Source organism: Peromyscus californicus, unplaced genomic scaffold (assembly GCF_007827085.1).
Source record: "Peromyscus californicus insignis strain IS unplaced genomic scaffold, ASM782708v3 Scaffold_8__1_contigs__length_139910024, whole genome shotgun sequence".
Classification (NCBI taxonomy): domain Eukaryota; kingdom Metazoa; phylum Chordata; class Mammalia; order Rodentia; family Cricetidae; genus Peromyscus; species Peromyscus californicus.
Window position 1 is genome coordinate 56,574,629 of NW_026294606.1, and position 27,443 is coordinate 56,602,071.

At 37.6% G+C, this 27,443-nt stretch overlaps 1 protein-coding gene across 3 annotated transcripts; it reads right to left on the reverse strand.

Annotated features, from left to right (window-relative positions):
* Window positions 1-7,769: 7,769 nt before the first annotated feature.
* LOC128103436 (estradiol 17 beta-dehydrogenase 5) lies at window positions 7,770-27,443 on the reverse strand. 3 transcript variants are annotated; one of them, XM_052727837.1, is made up of 9 exons: window positions 27,360-27,443; window positions 24,612-24,779; window positions 17,161-17,277; window positions 15,754-15,831; window positions 15,247-15,369; window positions 12,815-12,924; window positions 12,375-12,540; window positions 10,805-10,872; window positions 7,770-7,812 (listed from the first exon to the last, which is right to left on the reverse strand). In XM_052727837.1, exons 1-9 carry the CDS (start codon window positions 27,441-27,443, stop codon window positions 7,770-7,772), a joined length of 957 nt encoding a protein of 318 aa, XP_052583797.1. The 3 variants fall into 3 exon arrangements, with proteins under 3 accessions (XP_052583797.1, XP_052583796.1, XP_052583798.1); XM_052727836.1 differs by having other exon boundaries at window positions 10,805-10,887; XM_052727838.1 differs by lacking the exon at window positions 15,754-15,831 and having other exon boundaries at window positions 10,805-10,887.

The window sequence follows — 27,443 nt, forward strand, 5'->3', positions numbered from 1 at the left end:
CGTCTGTCACTCTTCAGGATAAGCTGGCTCTGCTTGATGTTCCCCTTCATAGGGCATTTAAGTCATGGGAGTTCCTGCTCCACCTGCCTGGTTAAAGATTAGCCTATGCCACACAGGAGAAGTTAAGACAAGTTCTACATGTGATAAGAGAATGAGAGCCACTTTACTTCCTTATATGGAAGAAACTGCCCACAAAAATTACCATATTATGATTCAGAGTTTATTGAGTTCATTGTATTTGCCCATTACTATCTTCCATAGAGCATTTTGAATTAATAGGAGACATTGACTGAGAAATTATTTATTGTTTCAGACTAAAATAAAATTCAAGATTCTTGTTTTCTTGTCTCATTGTTACAGTGAAGCCAGATCCTATAGAAAATGTACACAAAAGAAACAAAATGGTTATGGATTTGTTGCTGTTCAAATTTTAAGCCTCAAAAAAGGAATAAAAACTAAATTTAAAGAAAAATTACATTTTTTCATTTTCCCATTGAGAGACTATAAAATAAAGGGCATCTAGGTTGTTTCCAAGTTCTTGCTGATATGAACATAGTTGAGCAAGTGTCCTTGTGGTAAGATTGAGTATTTCTTGGGTATATGCCCAAGAGTGGTATAGCTGGGTCTAGAGGAAGACTTATTCCTAATTTTCTGAGAAACCGCCATACTGATTTCCAGAGTGACTGTACAAGTTTGCATTCCCACCAACAGTGTAGGAGTGTTCCCCTTGCTCCAGATCCTCTCCAACATAAGCTGTTTTCAGTATTTTTGATCTTAGCCATTCTGACAGAGTGGCTTAGAGTCATTTTGATTTGCATTTCCCTGATGACTAAGAATGTTGAGCAATTCTTTAAATGTCTTTCAGCCATTTGAGATTCTTCTGTTGAGAATTCTCTATTAAGCTCTATAGCCCATTTTTTAAATTGGATTGTTCAGTATTTTGATGTCTAGCTTTTTGAGTTCTTAGATCAGCCCTCTGTCAGATGTGGGGTTGGTGAAGATCTTTTCCCATTCTGTAGACTGTCATTTTGTCTTATTGACTGTGTCCTTTGCTCTACAAAAGCTTGTCAGTTTCAGGGAGTCCCATTTATTAATTGTTGCTCTCAGTGTTTGTGCTACTGGTGTTATATTTAGGAAGTGGTCTCCTGTGCCAAGAACCTGGAAACAACCTAGATGCTCCTCAACTGAAGAATGGATAAAGAAAATGTGGCACATAAACACAATGGAGTACAACAGCAGTAAAAAACAATGATATCATGAAATTTGCAGGCAAATGGATGGAACTAGAAAATATCATCCTAAGTGAGGTAACCCAGACTCAGAAGGACAAAGATAGTATGTACTCACTTGTAAGTGGATACAAGACGTAAGGCAAAGTATAACCAGACTACAACCCACAGCTCCAGAGAAGCTAGCTAACAAGGAGGGACCCTAATAGAGACACATTGATAGCCCAGGGAAGGAGAAATAGATGAGATCTACATGAGCAAACTGGGAGTGGTGGGGTAATAGAGGGCAAAGAATGGGGGATGAGAACATAAGGAAATGGGAGGGTCGAGCTAGAACAAGGACAAAGTGAGAGAGCAAGGAAAAAGATACCATGATAAATCATGGGAATAGGAAGAGGCAGGGTTCTGGGGAAGCTCTCAGGGATCCACAAGGATGACCCCACTTTCCACTACTGGCAATGATCCAAAGGATGCCAGGACTGGTCTACTCTGGTGACCGGTCTAGTGAATACTCTGTCATCATAGAGCCTTTATCCGGTGACTGATGGAAGCAGATGCAGAGATACGCAGCCAGGCACCAGGTTGAACTCTGGGAATCCAATCAATGAGAGAGAGGAGGGATTCTGTGGGCAAGGGACGTGGAGGTCATGAAAATGTGCAGAGATGACCAGCCACACTAGTGGAAACCCATGAACTGTGGACTAATAGCTATGGAGAACCCATAGGACTAGACTAGGCCCTCTGGATATGGGAGACAGTTGTTTAGATCGAACTGTTTAGGGGGCACCCAGGCAGGGGCATTGGGATCCATCCCTGGTACATGGGCAGGCTTTTTGGAGCCCAGTGCCTACTATGTGACACCTTGCACAGCCTTGGTGCAGTGGGGCTCGGACCTCTCTCAGTTGAGTGTGCCAGGCTCTGATGACTCTCCATGGGAGACTTTGATTTGAAAGATGTGGGGATGGGGGATGGGTTGGGAGAGAAGGCTGGGGGTGGGAGGTGGGATTTGTGGTTGATATGTAAAGTGAATAGAAAATTTCTTAAAAAAAACTGAAAAAATAAATAAATAAAGAGAGCAAGGAGGGATATATGGGAGGGGTGGAGAAAGGAAAAGGAAGGGAAAATTATACAAGTATTTTTATATCCTCAAAAATAAATACATTCAAAAAATCTCTGAGCAACTTATTGGAAAAAGAAAAGTTACCGAAGTTTATGGAACCATGAATCTACTAAAGATGACTATACATCATCAGTATGTACAAATATATTTTATTTACAGTACAAGGTCCAGAGGTTTTCAGAAATTAAAATGGGAGGTGAGAGTTCACTCTACTCAGCGAATTATACTTTTAGAATCCATTTATGGTCAAAGAATACTTAATTGTGTGATAAGGGACCTATTTCCTGAACTTCAAGTTCACAGTTATCTTCGGTTCAAGAGTTTGATAATTTTTATATAGGGAGATATTGTGGAGACTATAACTGGAGGTGGTTACATTTTGGAGCGAATATCATGCCAAATATGGAAAGATTGAGGATAACACTCCAGCTTCCTCATTGTTAAGTCTGTGAGTGCCTTACACCTGAAAGAGAAGTGATATCCGGAGAAGGAGGATAATTACTTCTTTTTGCTTCTCCTATCTAATGCAGTTTTTCAAATTTGATATATAACAACACAATTTCAAACTTTAATGTATCAGAGTTTCCATAAAAGACAAACTTTTGCTTAAAGGCTGACCCCCCACATGACTTTTTCCTTGTAGGAGGGATATAACTCCATATATATGAATCACTGCCTTAGAGTACACATCTTACTGCTAATGTTAATAACATGCTCTATAGATCGAACGGTGTCATTGGAAAGCTGACATCACACACTGCTGTCTATGGTAGTTCATAATAAGTAACATGCTGAACCTTAGATGGTACCTGGGAACATTGAGTTCTCCCCACTCCACAGCATAAGGATTACAGTTCTCTATGGACTTGACATACAATGAGGATCATTTGTTTTTGTACAAGCTTTCTTTTGGGAAACAGGAACTTGGGGATGTGTTATGTCAGGTGTATTATTATTTTTATATTATTATTACATACAATTTTGTGTAATAAACTGAATTAAAACAGGTGTAGAGGCTCTAACTGGCTTCAATTTAAAACAACTTTGGTATAGATTCGGTAACCTCAGTGTTTGGAGAATTTAGTGCATTTTGCATGGATTCATTGGGAGAAGACTCATTCATAGAAGATTTAACATTAATTCTTCTCTTGGATATCTTTTGCACAATTTTCTGTTTAAATTTCATACTTTCATATTGCTGTATAAAACAACTACTGCGTAATTATATGAGGAGCCCTGTGAGGCTTCTAAAAAATAATGATTATGGGTGTTATAGGGAATCTACAATGCCAATGGCTAAGTCATGATCGTCTGGGACTGAAAAGGTCCTTGGGTTGTTCAATTCCTATTACTAAATAAGAAGAATCCAGGCAAACAAGGATGGACTCTTCACTACAAGTGGACAACCCACTAAAGTTGCAGGGAAAAGTTGGCATTTGGGAAGTTTATGTGTTGTGTGCGAATAATTTCTCAACTTTTGAATGTTTAAATGTTGAATATGGCTACAGAGGACTAGATGCTGAAGTCGACCATATTCATGGTGTTCAATCGTACTGAGACGAAGAGAAGATAGGACTGGCCATCTGAAGGAAGGCTGAAGGTAGCACTGTCAAGAAAAGAGACGGTTCTATACTTCAAAGATATTGCATTTTATGTGTGATGACTAATGATGTGTTGAAGTGATATTTATGAATTTAGATAAGTAATTATTGGTGAATTGTATATTACATGATGTGTTAGAGAGAAAGATGATGACTTTCTCATCCATACATTTAAAAATTATACTATGCACAGTTATTGCTTTCTGTGTCTGACTTCACATGGACTATGGAAGATATCAACTTCTTTTCTGTCCTGGATTGTTTTACAAAACCATTCTTTGATCTTAAATCACATGTCACCCTTATCAAGGAACTATGTGAGAGAGAACATTGTAAACAAACACTTTTGGTGTTAAATAAAACAGAACTAACTTGCCTCCTATGGTGTACAGAAGCTAATATAATGCTCAAAATATCCATTCAGTTATATTAGAAAGGGACACTAATTCTTTTCCCCTTGAATTGATTGACTACGTTGAACCTTCAGCTATTTTACCAGTAAAATGAACTATAACTCACGTAACAGACATTGTTATTACTTGAACAGTGTGTCTCCTGAGTAATCTCTTTGATCGTTCACAACATTTACTTATAACAACCAAATGTATAAGAGAGTTTACTTTTTTAAACTAAATGAAAAGAATTCTGTTGTCTTGACAAAGATTCAAGTTGTCCCTTAACCCGCATATATGGGCAATGAGTTACATGTCCTTCACAATACATATACACAAGCATATGAGTAAATAAGTAAATAAATGGAAAACATTTAAGAATAATTCCAGAGGGACTCTAGCCACTGAGCTATATCCCTAGCAATGAAGCTTTTTCTCTCTTAATGTATGAAGATTAACTCACTCACTACAGTGAGCTTTTATGCTGGATATTTTTCGAACATTTTAATATTTTCCTCCACTGTCTTCTTGCCTTCCTGGTTTCAAAGTGGCCTCCTGGTATTCTTATCTTGCTGCTCTAAAGCTATTGTGTCATCCTTCCTCTGGCTGTTTTCAGATATTCTTTGGCTTTGATTTTATGAACTTAGATACAATGTATCTTAAATTAGTTTTTTCTTTTGTTTTGTCATATATCTTCTCCTTCACATTCTTCAAGTCTCCCCAATCTGTCATTTTTCTCATTGTTTCAGAAATGGTTTCTACTGTTTCAAATTTCTGGCATGTTTGCTCTATCTTCTTTTGCTGTTCTAATTACAGCAACGACACACTTTTTACAATTGTCCTGTAGTTTTCAATGTTTTAGATTTGCAACATTTTCTCATTTTTCTTTATACATATGAGTTTCAGGATTGCCTACTGAAAAAATACCAAAGGTCCTTAGAATTCTTGTATGTGTCAGGGTGTATGGATGAACTATCTTGGAATCAAACACATGTGTCTCCCCATCAGAGACCCTAACAAATCCAGACTGATTAACTTTCCCTTGTTGAAGAAGTAAGGGATTTGATCCTCACCCAAGATTCCAGCCACTCCCTTTTTTCTGTATCCCCACCATGATGTGTGTAATTCTACCCCAGCATTACCAGGCCTTGGGAGTTGCTCTATAGGAAATAGAAGGTTAACTGAAGAGGTCATTCCAGTTATGCTGCTTTTGGAAGGCCATCACCTGTGCTGGTCACACAGGGGGAACTATCCTGCAACATTGCCTGAGGGTCACGGAATTCCTGAAACTAAGCTCTCATACACATCCCATAAGGCAAGCTAATAAACTCACTGGTTCACAAAGCTGGACTTAGAAGGAAGTGTTCTTTATGGCCTGGCATGAGGGCTTTCAATGTGGTGAATGAGCATTTGTTTATTTTTCCCCAGACACAGGTTACAACATCCTGCCAAGTAGTCTTAATGTCTGTTACTGTTTATGAAGTTAAGTCTTTCTGAACTTCCTTAGGATTTCCACCTCTATAGTTACATCATTCTCCTGACATGATTTTTCTTCTAGAGTCAATAGCCATTTAATTTCAGTCATATTGTCCCAACACCTCTACAATATCTCTGTGTTATAATTGTTTTAGCCATCGAGACTATTTTTGTCTCTTGGTGAGCCTATTTGCTAAATGTAGAAGTAATACATGAGGTAGTAGGAACAAAAAATAATGAAAGTAAGTATGAGTGTGCTATGTAGAGGGAATCTGGTTGAGACTTGGTTTGCGCTTTCTATTTCCTGCATCTACAGATGTCAGAGCAAAACTTTCCCACGTTTGGTTCAACTCTTGTCTCCTCACTGCCATTGATTTATCCTAGAGACTTCCTTTATCATCAATACTGCAGAGTCAGCTCTTTCAGCCTCGATCCTCTGTGGTCTTATTGCACCCTTCTGCTGTGGTGTTACAGGAGGAAGCAGAGGAAGTACCCTCCAGCGCAGTGAGCAATTAGTGTGCTTGCTCCCATTGAATTTGGCCTTTCAATCTCCTTAGTACTATGTCACTCAACAGCTCCATCCAGAAGACCAGTGAGTGTGAGAATTGTTTGGTGTTCGATCTGATCATGGAAAGCAAAAGAGATCATGGGTTACATCTTCCCCTTCTTCCAGGTACAATAATCTCTAGAAATTTAGAAATCCTAAATTCATCGGTTATAAGGACATGAATGTTGTCTGTGTATGTTGTGATGGTAATTTTTCTCATCTTGATTTTCAGGTAAGGACTTTGGCCTGTGGTTTTGGCTTTCTTACAGACCCAGGGAAGGAAGCATTAGTTTGTCAATTTCTTCTTTATTGTGAGGCAATAAATGGCAGTTTCCAAGTTCTTGACTTAACAGACTTAAAACTGGAAATCTAACTTTTGGTCAGTAATCATATTTGGTCATATTTTGTGAACAACTCTGAGTGAGTTAGATCACACAACTCCTGAATTGTTGTGTATTTTCCTTATTATCTTATTGCCTTAGTTATCCTCTAAAATTTTGAAGGTTACCTTTGTTCATGAAAGCTAGTTTAACTCAAATGGAGGGGGGAAACGCCTGAAAATGGGTTTCAATAAATTGACAAAGTCAAAACTTTTTTTTAAAGACATAGAAGTTTAAATAAAGGTCCCTACACATGAGGAAGAACATTGCTTTTCCTGGGCTACCTGGGCTCCAGTTTGACGCACATCACTAGATTGAGGATGCACTGCATACAAAGTACACTTTTCTTAGTTAGATACGTTTTCCAAAGGATATTGATCCACATTTTCCAAGCCAAGACTCGCTCAGCTTGTCTCTGCTAGATCTCCCTTCATTAGAGTCTTCATGGTCCTTGAAGGCTGGGTTCCCCTCACCTCCTCTCAACCCCCATCCCACCCACCCCCTGCAAGGATACTTCAGTGTCTAGGTTTCTGGAGAAACACTGGGACTCAAGGTCACCCTTCCTATGAATGGTTCACTTTCTACACCACACATGATATGCATTTTTGTTCCTTGAAATACTAGAGAAAAACATATTAATAAATACTTGATAACTCCTACTTGCCAGATAATTCTGTTGATGATATTAGATGTTTGTAAAATGTCTTTTATCATTATATCCCGTGTACACACATTCCAAGGAAATCCTTTTGGGATCCAAATGAGTCAGGAGAAGTTAAAATATGTGAATAATATAAACTGGCATATATAAATGCTGCAGAAAATCATTCTTTTATTTCTATTCAGAAAGGGGCAAATATATACTGTGTTTGCTTCCTTGCATATGGCTGAGAATTCAGCAGAGCCAGGGTTGCTAAGAAGCATGGATTAGGGTGACATATGGAATCATCATCACTGTGCACTCTTCCTCTACACTATCCACATGCAGGGACTTCTGGCACAAGGCATGACTCAGGCCTCCATGTTAATATTCATCCGAAAATGGAAACTCAGGGTGGTCCTTAAAGCTAGAAAGACAAATAAATCATATTAGTTTTGAGTGACTTCTATGAAGTTGTTATGTGGAAATACAAATTTTTATTTTCTGGTAGTTCATACAGTCTACCTTGAACATTATTTTATAAATCATTAAACAAAGCTAAATAAGTAATTCATATCATGCTCCTTTCTCTAAGACTTACACAGAAAATAGAAAGTCAAATTGTCAAATATACATCTATCAAAAAAGGATATTTGGTTCTTTCAATTACAAACTCTTAATGAAAATAGAAACTGATCCTTTTGTTTTGAAAAGAACAAGCCAAGCTACACACTCTGCACTAAGAAGTACTTCAGGAAGATACAAATGGATGATATCAATTTCATTTCAATTTTTCTAATTGATAAATTACTTGCTAGCTGCCTTCTACATGCACTATACTAGTCTTGATTCAGAAGTAGAAAGAATGGACTGGAAACATGGCTGAGTAGATGTAGCTAGAGTTTTCCTGCCTGGCCCACAGTCAGGATAAATCTCTGCCACCCGCCAGTCCCACAACCGCTCAGACCCGACCAAGTAAACACAGAGACTTATATTGGTTTCAAACTGTATGGCTGTGGCAGGCTTCTTGCTAACTGTTCTTACAGCTTAAATTAATCCATTTCTATTAATCTATACCTTGCCACGTGGCTTGTGGCTTACCAGTACTTTACATCTTCCTTGTCCTGATGGCGGCTGGCAGTGTCTCCCTCACCCAGCTTCCTGTTCTCTCAATTCTCCTCTCTGTTAGTCCCGCCTATACTTCCTGCCTGGCCACTGACCAATCAGTGATTTATTCATTGACCAATCAGCAACACATTTGACATACAGACCATCCCACAGCAAGTAGAGAAAATGCTTTTGGTGCAAACGGGTGGCATGAGGTTTGATCCCCAGTACCCACATATAGCTGGGCATGGTAGCATGCAAGTGTAATAGTTCTCCATGGTGAGATGGAAAGTGGAGACAGGAAATTTCCTACAAACCCACAGGTAGCCTAGCATACTCAGTAGAAACAAAGTACTCTGTCTCAAACAAGGTGGAAGGCAAGGACCACAATCAAGATTGTCCACTGACAACCAGATGCATGCAGTGGTACACTCACAAGCACTTATCCACTTATACAAACAGGCACATACATGCATATGCCATACAAAGCAATACATAAAGATAAGTGGAAGACTATTGCATATATGTATCCAAGAAGATAACTATAGAAGATCACAAGAAAGTAATAGTAACAGAAGCTATAAAGGAGATAAAAAGAATTACTTATTAATTTTTCAAATGAATAATATAAGTGATTGCTTGGTGCTTGGTCTTTTTGTAATATTTGTCTGTTTTTCTTCACTTTTCTTCATACTAATAAAAGCGTTAATAAAGATAAAATATACTAGCAATTTTTATATATGTTAGTGTACACTATGTTCATCAATTCTCATATTTATGTTCTTTTAGAAATAATTTCCCAGTATTAGAAGAAATACATATTCCATTTCTTCCCTCATTGATGTAATAAATATATCTTTTCCTACCTTCTGATATATATATCAGATATATTGATATATGTTTGTATATACATATATATGACTGATATATATTCATATATACATACATATGTGGTGATATTGTGTTCCCCAAAATATTGTGCACCCTAATAAACTTATCTGGGGTCAGAGAACAGAACAGCCACTAGACATAGAGACCAGAAAATGGTGGCACACATGCCTTTAATCCTATTACTTGGGAGGCAGAAATCCATCCGGAACTCTGTGAGTTCAAGGCCACACTGGAAACAGCCAGGCATGGTAACTCGTGCCTTTAATCCCAGGAAGTGATGGCAGAAAGCAGAAAGGTATTTAAGGCGTGAGGACCAGGAACTAGAGCTGGTTGAGCTTTTAGGCTTTTGAGCAAACAGTTCAACTGAGACCCATTCAGATGAGGACACAGAGGCTTCCAGTTTGAGGAAACAGGATCAGCTGAGGAACTGGCAAGGTGAGGAAGTTGTGGCTTGTTCTGTTTCTCTGATCATTCAGCGTTGACCCCCAATACCTGGCTCTGGGTTTGTTTTTATTAATAAGAACTTTTAAGATTCATGTTACATACATATGTATATATATATATATATGTGTGTATATATGATGTATATATACATATATGAAGTATATATCAGATATATATGTATATATATATATACATACATACTTTCTACTTCAAATGTATAAGATACATATAGCATGAAGGAAGAGTAAGGTTTCTTATTGACTAGAAGTCCTCCATCAGGTGGGACTATTTTCTACATGCTGTAGTGTTGGTTATAATTCTATTCCCTATAACTTCTTGATCTTCAACATTGAGATCTCAATATGCTAGAAAACCAATACCAAGTGAGCTATAGAATTCATTAAGCCAGTCATTATTAACACAAACACAGTGATTAGAACCTGAGGGGGGAAAGTGCAATATGAAAGAAGTGGAGTTTTTCAAACCATTGAAAACATTAAATTGCCTGAAAACAATGAACAATTTCACCTGGAGGAAATATCGCAGACCGTAGAATTGATGGTCATGCATTTAATACAATTAGAGGTTAAGCAGGTGATATGTAAAATGACATGATGTTGAATTGAAAACGCTTCAAGAGGCTTGTTTAAATGCCTCAAGGGTAAATCACAGGACAGATGAATTCAGAAGCATACATGGAGCACACAGACCCAGCACTGAAGACATAGAGTGTTCCCTGAAACCGTAGGAGAGAAGTAACTGTAGTACGTGAGCCTGAGCAAGGGCCCACTCCTCCTGCTCCTGTCACAATGGACAGAATCCACAGGAGGCTAGAAACAGTTGCTAAAGTATTTGTCTCCTTCCTGATTTAACGTGGCCTCGTATTCCTTGTTTAAATTAGGACAAATGATAACAATTATGTTACATTCACCTCAGAAAAAAAAGTTGAGTAAAATATGGTTATTGAAATTACTTACATGCAACCAGATACATATCGGATATTTTTATTTAGGCCATCAAGGACTTTCATGTCCTCTGAAGTCAACTGAAATTCAAAAACCTAAAAAACAATTAGGAACTACATTATTATTTTATACTGCATATTTGCCCATCTGCCCATTTCAAATGTACCAGACTGAATGGTGCAGATAAACTATTTAATATATTAAAGAAATCAAGAAACTAAACACATGTTCATCAAAACATTTAAGTAAGTGATGAATACCAGGTGTGGAAGTTCTGGAAATTAATTTCTGAATTGAAATGTAAAGCCTCACAGACAAAGGTATTAACAAATAATCTGAAGAAATATAAAAAAATATAAAAAATTCGGATAAAAAATTTTGTTACCCATTTTTCAATTGTAAGTATGTTTTAGTCAACATTTGAAATGATGACAGAATAATTCTGATGAAATTTAATGATAAGCTGGAAAGAACAGAGAATGACATTTTCAAAGATAATGGAGAAGAATTTTAGTGTGTTTTACACAGGAAAGCTTAACATCAGGCAACCACAAAGAAAGCCATGAATAATCTAAATAATGTACAGAGAAAATCTCTTTTATAATAGTATTTAATTTAAGTCATAGGGGAAACGGGATTTAGGAATGAGTTGTTTAACAAAGGCAGAATGTAAGATCAATGAATTTAGAGAATACAAAAATGATATAGACCACAAGAACATCTCTTCTTTGTATCTTTCAGAGTCCACTCCATACTAAATGAATTTAGAGCTGTTCACATTAGGATGTGGAAGAAATTGTTGCCACATGTCTTAGGGCATCAGTCGTATTTGCAAGAAGGAATAGTGTACCTGATAGAAAATTAGACATGAAAACACACTATAGAATTCAGAAACTATTGTGGATTGTACAATATGAGGAACACTGGCTGGCGGGAGGATAAACACTACAGAGAGGAGAAACCAACTCCACTTAGGACAATGAAATATGTATCACTGCTCCCCACATGCATAAGCAACTTCTCTATGCAAAAAGAGAGAGCCTGACTAAGATTACAATAACCTGACTGAGATCAGATCAACCCACACAAATCTCTAACCATGAACTAAGGAGCTACATAAGTGACTTTTCAAAAAGAGCCTGTAAGTAGGTGTGGACTGATTTTAGCACTACTAGTGTTAATGGTATAAATGTTCTCCTATTTGAAATGAGCAGAAAACCACTCTCAAAGGAGCCAAGATGTGAAAAAATAGTTGACATGAAGTACATTCAAAGTGATTAGAGACCTGATCATTAAAATATGAATATGTATAGGGAAATATACATAATTTGAAGAATGAAAGTCACCTAGTCTCACCTGCCTCATTCAGAAAATGAAGAAAAGAGCATGCCACTCACTTAAGGTTAAATTACCAATGTCATTGTGATATAAAAATCTAACTTCTGAGAAACAGAATTGAAACCCCCTGGAGATGCCCTTAAAGCACAAATGCACTGTGATTCTGACTAGTGTTATAGGACTAAAAACCAAGTCCATTAGGACAATTCTGTGTAGGTGCCTAACACCTGCAGCATCTCATCACCTGTATGTTCTCTTTTATCCTCTTCTCTGTGAAACTCTTGGCTAGGACCACAACCCCACGCTGCAGCTGATAGCGAAGAGCAATCAGGGCTGGAGTTCGCTTGTATTTTTTTGCCATGGAACCAAGAACTGGATCATCCAAAAGAATGGGGGATTTCTGGTCTACCCTGGAGGGAAGGTAGAAATGTTAAATTCCTTCTCCTTACTCTTTGATTTGTTAGAAGACTTCTAATACATAGGAAGATCGATATATAGACCAGGGTTTTAACAAATTTAATACATGGAACTATAAAACCATTACGGTCTTTTATTCTCCCAAAAATGAAAATTCTTCCTGCTTACAGTTCATTACATAATGAACTCCAAAAAAAAGTGTTGTAAGATGAAAAATATTTAATCAACAATGTTTTCCTTTGGTTTTATTCTCATTGTCCATATTACCATTGTTTTTCTCGGTGGCTTCCCAGAGCACTGTAAGCAACCAGAACTATGTCTTTTGACTTGCAGAAATCCAGAAGTTTTGCCTGGTTGAGATAAGGATGACATTCTACCTATAGATGGATGAAATAGAAACATACTAATTTACATAAAATTCCATATTTAATGTTACAAAGAAATGTTTAAAAAATACTTAAAATGTGTGCTAGTTTAACCCATGCAATGAAATTTGAATTGAATGTATCACTATCAGGCCTATTGTGGCGACTCATGCCCATAACCAAACACTTTAGGAAGCTGAGACAGGAAGATTGCAATGAATTTGTGGTCATTCTAGTCTATAATAGGTTTCAGGCCAGCCTGGGCTGCAGATAGAGGCTATGTCTTATAAAACAAGCAAAACAAACAAACAAACACACAGAATCAGAAGATGAAGAAGGAAGAGGGCAAAAAGGAAAAAAAAAGAAAATATAAACATCTTCATAGTAAGATTTTTTTTACATTTATTTATGTATTTGGGGTTTGGTAGGTATTTGTGTGTATGTCACAGTGAACATGTAGTGGTTAAAAGATTTTTGTGTGGAGCCAGGCGGTGGTGGTGCATGCCTTTAATCCCAGCACTCAGGAGGCAGAGGCAGGCAGATCTCTGTGAGTTTGAGGCCAGCCTGGTCTACAGAGCGAGATCCAGGAAAGGCACAAAGCTACACAGAGAAACCCTGTCTTGTAAAAACCAAAAGAAAAAAAAAAGATTTTTGTGTGGTCAGTTCTTTCCTTCTATCACGGGGTCCCAAGAATCAAAGGGATTGGAGATAAGACCTTTTAACCACTGAGCCATCTTGCTAGGTCCATGATTAAATAAAGTAATTGGTTTATATTCATTGCACATAGTGAGGAATTTCAGATACATCTTCATAAATATGTCATACATTTTGAGCCTATTCACCCTTCTACCACTTCCTCCTCTACCCATGTATTACTCCCATTAATTGTTCCAGATTTACATGGTTAAATTTATAACTTAGGTTGCAGGGAAGTAACAGTTGGAGAAGTAACATTTCTGAGGGGAGTGAGCTCTATATCCTACTTGATGGATGCAAATACTAGTTTTTGCTATGGTGAGTCATCACTGGTTCCAGATGTGGAGCAGGAAATGGACACACTGAATTTTGATTACTAAATAGAAAACTAAAACAAAAATTCATAAGAATCCATAAAGGAAAGAAAAGAAAGAGGTATGTGGATATGGCAATAATGTCATTTATGTATTTCTTGATATTAAAATGAAAAATAAGAAAACTCAGGGCAAATATTTACAGAAAATGAAAATAAATGATGTCTTACTAATGTGCTAAAAGAACTACAAGCAACTAAGGAATTCTGAGAGTAGGAGAAATAGTCTTTCCCAGGTAGGGGCATGCCAATCGATTATTTGGTACCAACTGATCAGTCCTAAAAACATATACATATTCAAGTAACATTATGCAGACTGAGAAGCCTATATTCATGAATTTATAAATATGTATGTGCTTATAACAACAATGAATCAAAATAAAGGTTATGAACTGAATTTGAAAGAGGAAAAGGGGTGCATGGGAGTGTAGCTAGAAGTTTTCCTGTGTCCCATCTGGCCCGTGGTCAGGACAAATCTCTCTCATCTGCTAGTCCTGCAGCTGCTTGGACCCAAGTAAACACACAGAGGCTTATATTAATTAAAACTGCTCAGCCATTAGCTCAGGCTAACTATTGACTAGCTCTTACACTTAAATGAACCCATAATTCTTATTATGTTTAGCGACGTGGCTTGGTACCTTTTCTCAGTTCTGCCTTCACATAGGAGGGTTTGTGGGAAGAAAAGGAAGGGAAGAAATGAGAAGATAAACATGTAAAGAGGAAAGTAAGAGTCCCCAGTCAGTGGTAATCATTATAGTGGCTTTCTTTCTCAAAACACTGATAATGAAAATTATAAAAGATTAGTCTCTCTTCTAGAAATAACTTTACTAGTTTGAATTTTTCAAAGGATGCCTCAGGTAAGAAATGTTACAGAGTAGCTAAAAATGAAATAATGATTTCCAAACCACAAAAATTGACTACTTACACAAAAATCATTGATGGATTCTCAAATATGACATGAAAATTGGTAATGAAACATGTACCAAATATGTGTATGATTTAGGTCACTATTTAAAATAAAGAAACTTTACCATTTACCTTAATGTTGCTAAAAGTAACTCCAGAGACAAGGCATGGCACAATGAACGAGCTATCACACTTTATTTAATGGCAGAAATCAGAGAAATTAAAAGATACTAGGGAATACGATCATCTTAAAACTTCATTCTAAGTTTCTAATGCTACTTCTTCCCTCCAACTGGCACCTGGCAGTAGCAGAGAAAGAAAGGAATAAATGGGAAAGAATGGGGACTTAGGATCCCCACCTGATTGCACACAGGCTTGTACTTGAGCCCTGGCTTGTTCAGGATCTTCTCCAGCTGCCTGCGGTTAAAGTTGGACACCCCGATGGACTTGGTCAGTCCTGCATCCTTACACTTCTCCATGGCCTAGACAGAAAAAATATGCCAAAATATAAACTAATATAAATGGAAGACTATAACATTAGAAACAACACTGTAAGAAAATGAAAATGAAACTTCTTGGCATTACTCCTTAGAAAAAACAAAAGAGTAAGGAGAATGATAGTATCAACCATGAAGAGGACCCTGAGCGATCCTTGGTCAATTAGACTCTTTGTTGTCATTTTAGTCAAACCTTCCCTTCATTACTATTATATCACTGTCATGCATGGTCCCCAATCTTAAGAAACAGGCCCTTATAAAACCATTAGTTTTTACAACACAGAATGCACACCTCACTCTCACAGTGGAGTTCTGACTCTACTTGCCCTTTCTGTACTTCCCATTGTGCTCTCTAATCCAAATACTCACCTCCCAGGTGGCACAGAGATCCACTATGTCAAATATGGTTTTTCCATTCTCATCTGTTGGAAGATAATCCTCTCCTGGCTGAAATAGAGACAAATGTTAAACTAATCTCTCAACAGCTGTAGCTATTGAGAGCTATTCCTCACAAAAGCAAAACTCACTGATAGAGGGTTGTGAATAGGACTTCCAGCAGATGAGTGGATCATACTTCATGTAATACTTATGTTATGAATGTAGAGTTGTAAAGAATGTCCTTGAACACCATAGTTCTTTAAAAAATACATAATTAAATTTCAATAAAGAGCTAATTTCTGGGTCCTAACACTATCTTGTTTGTCTTGTGTTTCTATTCAATGCCACCTTCACTTAGGAATTGGACAAGAATAAGGCTGTGATCTCCACCAACAATAAACTACATTTTTGGCCCATGATAAACAAGAAATTTTCCCCATGTTTCCTTGCTTGTGGGTGCTTCAAGCCTGGCAAGTGAACAAAATATGAAAAGACAAGGTTGTTACATTTTGTTGTGTTGCTTTCTTTTGTGTTTGTTTCTTTGTTTGTTTGGTGTGTGTGTGTGTGTGTGTGTGTGTGTGTGTGTGTGTGTGTGTGTGCGTGTGTGTGTGTATGTGTGTTTCACAACTGTGAAGGTGCTGATTAAGGCTAGAAAATGTGTCAGGTCTGCTAAAGCTGGAGTTACAGACAGTTATGAGCTGCCTCAGTGGGAACTTGAAACTGAACTCAGGTCTTCTGTAAGACCAGAAAGTGCTCTTAACCACTGAACCATCTCTCCAGTCCTAGACTGGTATATTTTCAAGATTATTTTGGGGATGTAAAATACAGAGAAGCCAACACCTGTCAATGAACTAGAACTTCAAAAACTTCCTCAAGGCTAAATTTGTCACCAGTGGAAATTGCTGGAATAAAAAAACTAATTAAATTTGGAACTGAATAGATTGCTCAATACTTAAGAGCACTTGCTGCTTTCCAGAGTACACAGATTCAATTCTTGGCACCCACATGTCAGCTCTTAACTGTTTATAACTCCTATCCCAAGGGATGCAATGCCATCTTCTGAACTCATTGTGTACTACACACAGACATAGTGCAAAACACTCACACACATAAAGTAAAATTAAAATAACTTTTTAAAAATGCATACAAATTTAAAGTAATACACAGGTCAGGAATTGAAAAGCAGAGACACTTTGTAAGACTACTTATAATACCAAATCTATTTATTATGGTTTAGGGTCTTTGTTTACATAATCCTAGCAACTCCTTTGCATAAAACATTTGGAGTATTTTCTAAAATTAACTGAATTATGTTTTAAAACTTTATAGAAGTCGAATTCAACCAACCAGGAATATGTTAACATTAAAGATAATTTTTTGGTAATCCAAACTGCATACCTTCAGAGACATTGGGAAATGAATAAGGTACAGGTCCACATAGGGCAACTGGAGTTTCTTCAGTGACTGTTCCAAGCAAAATTGCACCAGTTCTGGACGATGAAAAGTACACCAAAGCTATGAAAGGTAAAGAATGGAATTAACATTCAATTATTAAATCTCAAGAGTTTGTTGTGTTACTTTACCTAATACAGAAACATTTTTCTACTGGTGTGACATTCATGACCATAGGAGAAACTATTCCTCTTCCTCTTGAACTTTTTTCATTTGATGTAGCCATAGACCTCCTTTAAATGTTTATTCATTGTAAGTTAATCTAGAAAATTATTCAAGTTCCAAAACTTTCATTAAGTAATAATAATGTTCAATAATAATCATCAAAATTATATTTTGCTAAATCAATAAAACATTTTAAGAGTTTAATACACTATAACTGTTCTTGCATATAATTCATTGTGGTGTGCTGTGTTAGATTAACATATGTGAAGTAACTCTGACCTCACCCATAACTATTGCTTGTAATGTAAATAACCTCATTAACCTTATGTAAATGTCTTCAGGATGTCCCAGGATTCCCAAGAACTCTAAGAGAACAGCTACTTTATAAAAATAAAAAATAAGAAGAACCTGGACAGATGTAATGCAGACACTAAGAGACCATGGATGTCAACCTAGACTAATATACCCAGCAAAACTTTCAATCACCATAGATGGAGTGAACAAGACATTCCATGACAAAGCCAGATTTAAACAATACTTATCCACAAACCCAGCCCTACAGAAAGCACTAGAAGGAAAATTCCAACCTAAGGAAGTCAGATACACCCTCGAAAACACAGGCAACAGATAAAGCCACAGCAGTAAACCCCAACGTATAGAAGTACCCACACATCACCACCAAAAAATAACAGGAATGAACAATCAATGGTCATTAATTTCCCTCAATATCAATGGACTTAATTCACCTATAAAAAGACATAGGCTTACAGAATGGATACGAAAGCAGGACCCATCTTTCTGCTGCATACAAGAAACACATCTCAAATTCAAAGATAGACACTACCTAAAAATAAAAGACTGGGAAAAGACTTTCCAATCAAACGGTCTTAAGAAACAAGCGGGTGTAGCCATCTTGATATCCAGCAAAATAGACTTCAAACTAAAATCAATCAAAAGAGATCAAGAAGGGCATTACATACTCATCACAGGAAAGATCCACCAAGATGAAGTCTCAATTCTGAATATTTATGCCCCAAACACAAGGGCACCCACATATGTAAAAGAAACATTACTAAAGCTTAAATCACATATAAAACCCCACACATTAATAGTGGGAGACCTCAACACCCCACTTTCACCACTGGACAGATCTCCCAAATTGAAACTTAACAGAGAAATAAAGGACTTAACTGATGTCATGACTCAAATGGACTTAATCGATATCTACAGAACATTCCATCCTAACAAAAAAGAATATACCTTCTTCTCAGCACCCCATGGAACCTTCTCTAAAATTGACCACATACTTGGCCACAAAACAAATCTAAACAGATACAAAACAATTGGAATAACCTCCTGTGTTCTATCAGACCACCATGGTCTAAAGTTGGATTTCAACAACAACAAAAACTACAGAAAACCTGCAATCTCATGGAAACTGAATAATACCCAACTGAATCACCAATGGGTTAAGGAAGAAATAAAGAAAGAAATTAAAGACTTCCTAGAGATCAATGAAAATGAAGACACATATCCAAATTTATGGGACACTATGAAAGCAGTACTAAGAGGGAAATTCATAGCACTAAATGCCCACATAAATAAGTTGGAGAAATCTCACACTAGAGACTTAACAGCATACCTGAAAGCTCTAGAACAAGAAGAAGCACAGTCTCCCAGGAAAAATAGACGCCAGGAAATTATCAAAGTGAGAGCTGAAATCAATAAAATAGAAACAAAGAGAACAATACAAAAAATTAATGAAACAAAGAGTTGGTTCTTTGAGAAAATCAACAAGATAGACAAGCCCTTATCCAAACTAACCAAAAGACAGAGAGAGAGCATCCAAATCAACAAAATCAGAAATGAAAAGGGGGACATAACAACAGACATTGAGGAAATCCAGAGAATCATCAGGTCATACTTCAAAAACCTCTATTCGACAAAACTGGAAAACCTAAAAGAAATGGATAACTTTCTGGATAGGTACCACATACCTAAGTTAAATCAAGACCAGATAAACTATTTAAATAGTCCAATAATCCCTAATGAAATAGAAACAGTCATTAAAAGTCTCCCAACCAAAAAAAGCCCAGGACCAGATGGTTTCAGCGCAGAATTCTACCAGATCTTCAAAGAAGAGTTAATACCAATACTCTCTAAATTGTTCCACACAATAGAAACAGAAGGAACATTACCAAACTCCTTCTACGAGGCTACAATTACCCTAATTCCTAAACCAAACAAGGATACAACAAAGAAAGAGAACTACAGACCGATCTCCCTCATGAACATTGATGCAAAAATACTCAATAAAATACTGGCAAACAGACTCCAAGAACACATCAAAACAATTATCCACCATGATCAAGTAGGATTCATTCCAGGGATGCAAGGGTGGTTCAACATACGAAAGTCCGTCAATGTAATACACCATATAAACAAACTCAAAGAAAAAAACCATATGATCATCTCACTGGATGCAGAAAAGGCATTTGACAAAATCCAACACCCTTTCATGATAAAGGTATTGGAGCGATCAGGAATACAGGGAACATACCTAAACATAATAAAGGCAATTTACAGCAAGCCAACAGCCAACATCAAATTAAATGGAGAGAAACTCAAAGCAATTCCACTAAAATCAGGAACGAGGCAAGGCTGTCCACTCTCCCCATACTTATTCAATATAGTACTTGAAGTTCTAGCCAGAGCAATAAGACAACATAAGGAGATTAAGGGGATACAAATTGGAAAGGAAGAAGTCAAGCTTTCCCTATTTGCAGATGACATGATAGTATACTTGAGCGACCCCAAAGATTCCACCAAGGAACTGATACAGCTTATAAACACCTTCAGCAACATAGCAGGATACAAGATCAACTCAAAAAAATCAGTAGCCCTCCTATATACAATGGACAAAGAAGCGGAGAAGGAAATCAGAGATACATCACCCTTTACTATAGCCACAAATGACATAAAATACCTTGGGGTAACACTAACCAAGCAAGTGAAGGACCTGTATGACAAGAACTTTAAGTCCCTGAAAAAAGAAATTGAAGAAGATGTCAGAAAATGGAAAGATCTCCCATGCTCATGGATAGGCAGGACTAACATAGTAAAAATGGCAATCTTACCAAAAGCAATCTACAGATTCAATGCAATCCCCATCAAAATACCAACACAATTCTTCATAGACCTGGAAAAAATAATACTCAACTTCATATGGAAAAACAAAAAACCCAGGATAGCCAAAGGAATCCTGTACAATAACACAACTTCTGGAGGCATCACGATCCCTGACTTCAAGCTCTACTATAGAGCTACAGTAATAAAAACAGCTTGGTACTGGCATAAAAACCGACATGTGGACCAATGGAATTGAATTGAAGACCCTGACATTAATCCGCACACCTATGAACATACAATTTTTGACAAAGAAGCCAAAAGTGCACAATGGAAAAAAGAAAGCATCTTCAACAAATGGTGCTGGCAAAACTGGATATCAACTTGTAGAAGGCTGCAAATAGATCCATATCTATCACCGTGCACAAAACTTAAGTCCAAGTGGATCAAGGACCTCAACATAAATCCAGCTACTCTGAACCTGCTAGAAGAGAAAGTAGGAAGTAGTCTTGAACGCATTGGCATAGGAGACTACTTCCTAAATAGAACACCAGTAGCACAGACTCTGAGACAAACAATCAATCAATGGGACCTCTTGAAACTGAGAAGCTTTTGTAGAGCAAAGGATACGGTCAACAAGGCAAAGCGACAGCCTACAGAATGGGAAAAGATCTTCACCAACCCCACATCTGACAGAGGACTGATATCCAGAATATATAAGGAATTCAAGAAATTAGACATCAAAATGCCCAACAGTCCAATTAAGAAATGGGCTATAGAACTAAACAGAGAATTCTCAACAGAGGAAACTCAAATGGCCGAAAGACATTTAAGGAACTGCTCAACATCCCTAATCATCAGGGAAATGCAAATCAAAACAACTCTGAGATACCCCTTACGCCTGTCAGAATGGCTAAGATCAAAAACACTGAAGACACCTTATGCTGGAGAGGATGTGGAGCTAGGGGAACTCTCCTCCACTGCTGGTGGGAATGCAAGCTTGTACAACCACTTTGGAAATCAATATGGCGCTTTCTTAGAAAATTGGGAATCAATCTCCCCCAAGATCCAGCTATACCACTCTTGGGCATATACCCAAGAAATGCTCAACCACACCATAAGAGCACTTGTTCAGTTATGTTCATATCAGCATTGTTTGTAATAGCCAGAACATGGAAACAACCCAGATGCCCTTCAACTGAAGAATGGATAAACAAAATGTGGTACATATACACAATGGAATACTACTCAGCAGAGAAAAACAATGGCATCATGAGGTTTGCAGACAAATGGATAGATCTAGAAAAAATCATCCTGAGTGAGGTAACCCAGACTCAGAAAGACAAACATGGTATGTACTCACTCATAGCAGGATACTAGACATGAAACAAGGATGACTTGTCTGCTACTCACATCACCAGGGAGGCTACCTGGAAAACAGGACCCCAAGAAAGACACAGGGATCACCCAATGACAGAGAAATGGAATGAGATCTACATGAACAGCCTGGACATGAGTGGGGGTAATGAAAGGTGAGGGTTGAGGGAAAGAGAGCTTGGGGGAGCGGGAGATCCCAGCTGGATCAACAACAGAGAGGGAGAACAAGGAATAGGAGACCATGGTAAATAAAGACCACATGAGAATAGGAAGAAGCAAAGTGCTAGAGAGGCCCACAGAAATCCACAAAGATACCCACACAACAGACTGCTGGCAGTGGTCGAGAGACAGCCCGAACTGACCTACTCTGGTGATGGGATGGCCAAACACCCTAATTGTTGTGCTAGAAACCTCATCCAACTACTGAGGGATCTGGATGCAGAAATCCATGACTAGGCCCCGGGTGGATCTCTGGGAGTCCAATTAGTGAGAATGAGGAGGGTTTATATGAGCGAGAATTGTTGAGACCAAGGTTGGATAAAGCACAGGGACAAATAGCCAAATGAATGGAAACACATGAACTATGAACCAATGGCTCAGGGGTCCCCACTGGATCAGGCCCTCTGAATGGATGAGACAGTTGATTGGCTTGATCTGTTTGGGAGACACCCAGGCAGTGGGACCAGATCTTGTGCTCATTGCATGAGTTGGCTGTTTGAAACCTGGGGCCTATGCAGGATTGTTTGGCTCGGCCTGGGAGGAGGGGACTAGACCTACCTGGACTGAGTCTACCAGGTTGACCTCAGTCTGTGGGGAAGGCTTTGCCCTGGAGGAGATGGGAATGGGGGGGGGGGGTTGGGGGGAAGGTGAGGGGGACGGGAGGGGGGAGAACAAGGGAATCCGTGGCTGATATGTAGAACTGAATTGTATTGCAAAATAAATTAATTAAAAAAAAATAAAAAAAAATAAAAAATAAAAATAAAAAACAGCGGCAATGAAGGAATTATTCTCTAGAACATCTTATTTAGTGTTTCCCTAGGTCTAAATAGCCATTTAAAATTGTTCCAGAAAGACAGATTGTGTTAACAACCACAAAATTGGGTGGTCTACATTTGCTCACTCTGCATTGTTAGTTGGGGTCTCAGGTCTTTTTAGTAAAATGGTTGATGAAGGAATAATTGTTGCCATGTGCACTTTGAATCTTCACTAACCATCACAGGAACAAGGCACAATGCTGCTGTGCCTATCTGAAGAGAAGCTGAATAAAAGTGTACAAACTCAAACTAACCCATGGAGGATTAGAGAGATGTATTAGCAAGAGTGTACTTGTGGATAGCCCTGAATTGGTTGCCAGCACCCATATGGCAGCTACACAATGTTCTTTAACTCTAATTCTAGGGGATCTGATGCCCCCTTCTGGTCTCTGTGGGTACCAGGTTCACTCATGGTACACAAACATACATGCAGTCAAGACACTAATATTCTTACAATAAGTAAATATTTTTTAAAACACACATGGGTGAAGACAATATAACCTATAAATTGAGTTACTGAACAGTTTTACTAAATGGGAAACATGCATTAAGAGTATTGTAAAATATTATTGTAAGTTAATACTGAGATGTAGATATTTCCAGTCTCCTTATTTCAATTTCCTCTTCGTAAAGTGACATAATAAACAGTATCATCCCTAAGATATTTTTAACTGAGTCAGAGTAAGAAAAAATCAAAATATTTACATGGCCTGACCACTCACACTGAAATCATTGCCTTCAGCAACAACAAAACCCTCAATATCTTCATTTGGAAATGTGAAGCTTTTAAAAAATGTAGTTTGGTTTTTATGAGAAACCACTTAGGAAAGAAAGATCAAAATACAAATATAGAACACATAGCCATGTGCTACATAACAAAGTTTTGTTTAGCAACGAACCAAACATGCAATGGTAGTCCATAGACTTTTATTGAGCTGAACTACTCCAATTGCCTAATGACTTCAGAACCATCATAATGGCATAGCATAATGTACTACTGAGCTCTGTGGCGATGGTAGCAGTTTCAGAAAAGCATCGCATACACAATTATATATAGTCCATAATAATAAATGATTATAGCTGCTAATAACTTATAAATGTAATTTCATATACTTCTTACTATGCATAGTATTTCTGTTCTTCTTATAGAAACAAAATCTTTACTGAAGAAAATGAAAATCTAATGTGATTATCCCATCAACTCAAAGGGGATGAACTCATGTCTATTTTTTTATGTATATCTAAATGGAAAATATTTTGAACATCCAATTATATCCTAGTTATAGGAGAAGGAACACATTATAGAATTATATACATATTATGTTATGGTTACATATTAAATATTCATATTTATATAAAATGTTTGATTATTGTATAATTATACTTATATAATTATATCATATATTATAGAATTAATTATATCTTGTTTAATACCAAAAGTGTTTTCTTATAATAGTGCATCTTATTGTTGAAAAAGAGAAGTAGTTTTCATAACAATGAGAAGTTTTATAGCTATTCAGGCAATCCAAAAAAAGCCAGTTTTTCAGTCCATTCTAAATCATGCTCTGACACTCAGAAAAAGAAGATAGTTAGCATTCCACTGATGAATTTAAAGACATTGATGAGAAAGCTAAAGCTTTCTCTATGTTTACCATTGTATGCAATAATAAGGGTCAATTTGTGTATTTTACCAACCTTTGTTGTGTAAAATATATCATCCCTCTTCACAATGCCTTCTGCAATCTTGCTTCGGATGGCCAGTCCCACCTCCTCTTCATTTTGATACATAGAAGCAGAATCAATATGGCGGAAACCAGCATCTATAGCTATTTTGGTGGCTTCTGCAGCCTTAGTCTTGGGTACCTAAAAGAACAATCAAAAGCAGCATTTAGAGATAGATATGACTTAGAATTTTTAAGGTACAAGAACAAAGGAAACATCTTGTTCCACATCAAGTTTCCCTGTGTCTTCAGGGTGGTGTCCATTTGCAGAGAAGAATTCAACCAAGTTTATCTGGACCTCTCCCACTGAGTCACACGAGTAGGGTACCCCAGGAACCAGTCAATCTGTCCAGTCAATTACAGGTCAGTCATTGGCATTAGGGTCCGCACTGATATCTCAGGAACTGTTATGTGCTAGAAGGATGCCTAGGTATATGAAACCATGAAATTTATATAGGAAAAAGGGCATGAGATCACATAAAGAAGAAACACTATAGAATCTCTGATGAGCCTTCTCCCAGCAAAGTCGCAGAGAATACATCAAAGTCCCTAACACTGAATTTACAAAATACAAAAGAGTTTAAACAGAAACTTTTTAGAGTCTCCATTCCTAAGCTGTTTATTTGTAGCTTGTTAAACAACCCCTAGTGCATCCTAGATAAAAGCATGTACACATGAGTCCTACTGTTTGCATAGGCAGTTCATGGACAGCTTTCATCCTTGTTATGAAATGGGAAGATGTCAACATTCCCAGGGATCATCTAGGTTGAGTTTGTCAACAGGAATTGAGTAGACAGTAGTATGATGTAAATTATTTTCACACAGCCATTTTATCTGCACAAAAATAAAAACTATCAGCAAGATGTGTACTCAAAGATTCATACCGAGGAAATTAAGGATATCATACAGAAAAATATTCAGGTACATGCCCTCCTTTAAGCTACAATTTTGTGGAAGTTGTGATATAACTAAAAATAAGTTTTCTCTCTGCTTGGCTAAATTTTAATTAACAATATAGAAGTACATTAAAGGATGAAAATGAAATGGTGATGTAGTAAACATATAGGAAAATTGAAGGAAATTCAGGAAAAAGTAGATATTTTCTCCAATATTCATTGTCTTAGAGTTTCTGTTCCTGTGGTAAAACACCATGTCCAAAAGCAACTTGTGGAGGAAAGGATTTATTTCACCTTACAACTTTCAGGTCACACTCCATCACTCAAGGATGTCAGGGCAGAAACTCAAGGCAGGTAACTGGAGGCAGGAGCTGATGCAGAGGCCAGAGAGAATTGCTGCCTAATGGCTTACTCCTTTTGGCTTGCTCAATCTGCTTTCTTATGGAACCCAGGGCCACAAACCCAGGATTACACCACCCACAGTAGACTGGGCTCTCCTACATCAATCACTAATTTAGAAAATTCCCTACAGCCAGATCTTATGGAAGCATTTTCTTAACTGACATTCTCTCCTCTCAAATGACTTCGGTTTATGTCAAGTTAACATGAAACTATCCAGCACATGAAAAAGAACAGTACAATTTTAAAATGAGTAAATATATAAACACACTTGTTGATAGAAGAACTAGAGGTGACCAACAAGCATTTTTTAAAAGCCCAATTGTCATCAGAGACGTTTCATCCTGCAACTGGTAGAAACAAATGCAGAGACCAATTGCCCCAGCTCAGAGAATCCTGCTGAAGAGAGACAGGAAGATTGTAGGAGCCAGGGGGATCAAGGACATAACAAGAAAACCCACAGAATCAAATAACCTTGGCTCATAGGAACTCACAGAGTCTGAACTGAACCAGGGAGCCTGCACTGGACTGACCTAGGCCTTCTGCATATATGTGACAGTTGTGTAGCTTGGTCTTCTTATGGAATTTCTAACAGTGGGAGCAGGGGCTGTCTCTAACACTTTAGATATTCTCTCCTCTCAAATGACTTTAACTTATGTCAGCTTGGCATAAAACTATCCATCACATGAAAAAGAATAGTACAGTTTTAAAATGAGTAAATATATAATCACACATGTCGATATAAGAACTGGAGGTGGATGACAAGCACTTTCTTTTTAAAAGCCCAATTGTTATCAGAGAGGCTTCATCCTATAGCTGGTAGAAACAAATGCAGAGACCAATAGCCCCAGCTCTATTCCTCATACTGGGTCACTTTGCTGAGCCCCAATACATGGAGAGGTGCTTAGTCTTACTGCAATTTGATATGCCATGTTTTGTTGATATCCATGAGAGGCCTGCCATTTTCTGAACAGAAATGAAGGAGCAGTGAATTGGGAGGTGGGGGACAGGAATGGGATGAGCAGAGAGAGGCAAAACTGCAGTCAGGATGTAAAATAAACAAATAAATTTAAAGTAAAATAAAAAAAATTAAAGAAAAACATAGTCAGTACTCAGTATCATTGGTCATCATGCAGTGCTCTTGATGGCTTCTTTTCATTCTTTCTGCCTAATTGCGATAGAGAGAAATGAAAAGAAAAACTAGTGCCCTCAATAATCTGGAGCTAAGTTTGTTGATCAGTCCTGATGATGAGTGCAGTCTGCCTTGTCCTCCCACAAGGAATAGCTCTAGCCTGGTAAAATGGAGAAGCAGATTAGCCCCACAGTATCACATCAGAACTAAATGACTGCATATACCATTTCATCCCCACTTGCCCAAGTCAAGCTCTCTATTTTGTTGAACCCTCAGCCCCTTCTGCTACCATTACCTCTCGAGGTGCATAGGTACCAAAACCCAGTACAGGGATGAAGTGGCCATCATTTAGTTTCACTGTCTGCTGTTTAGGATTCAT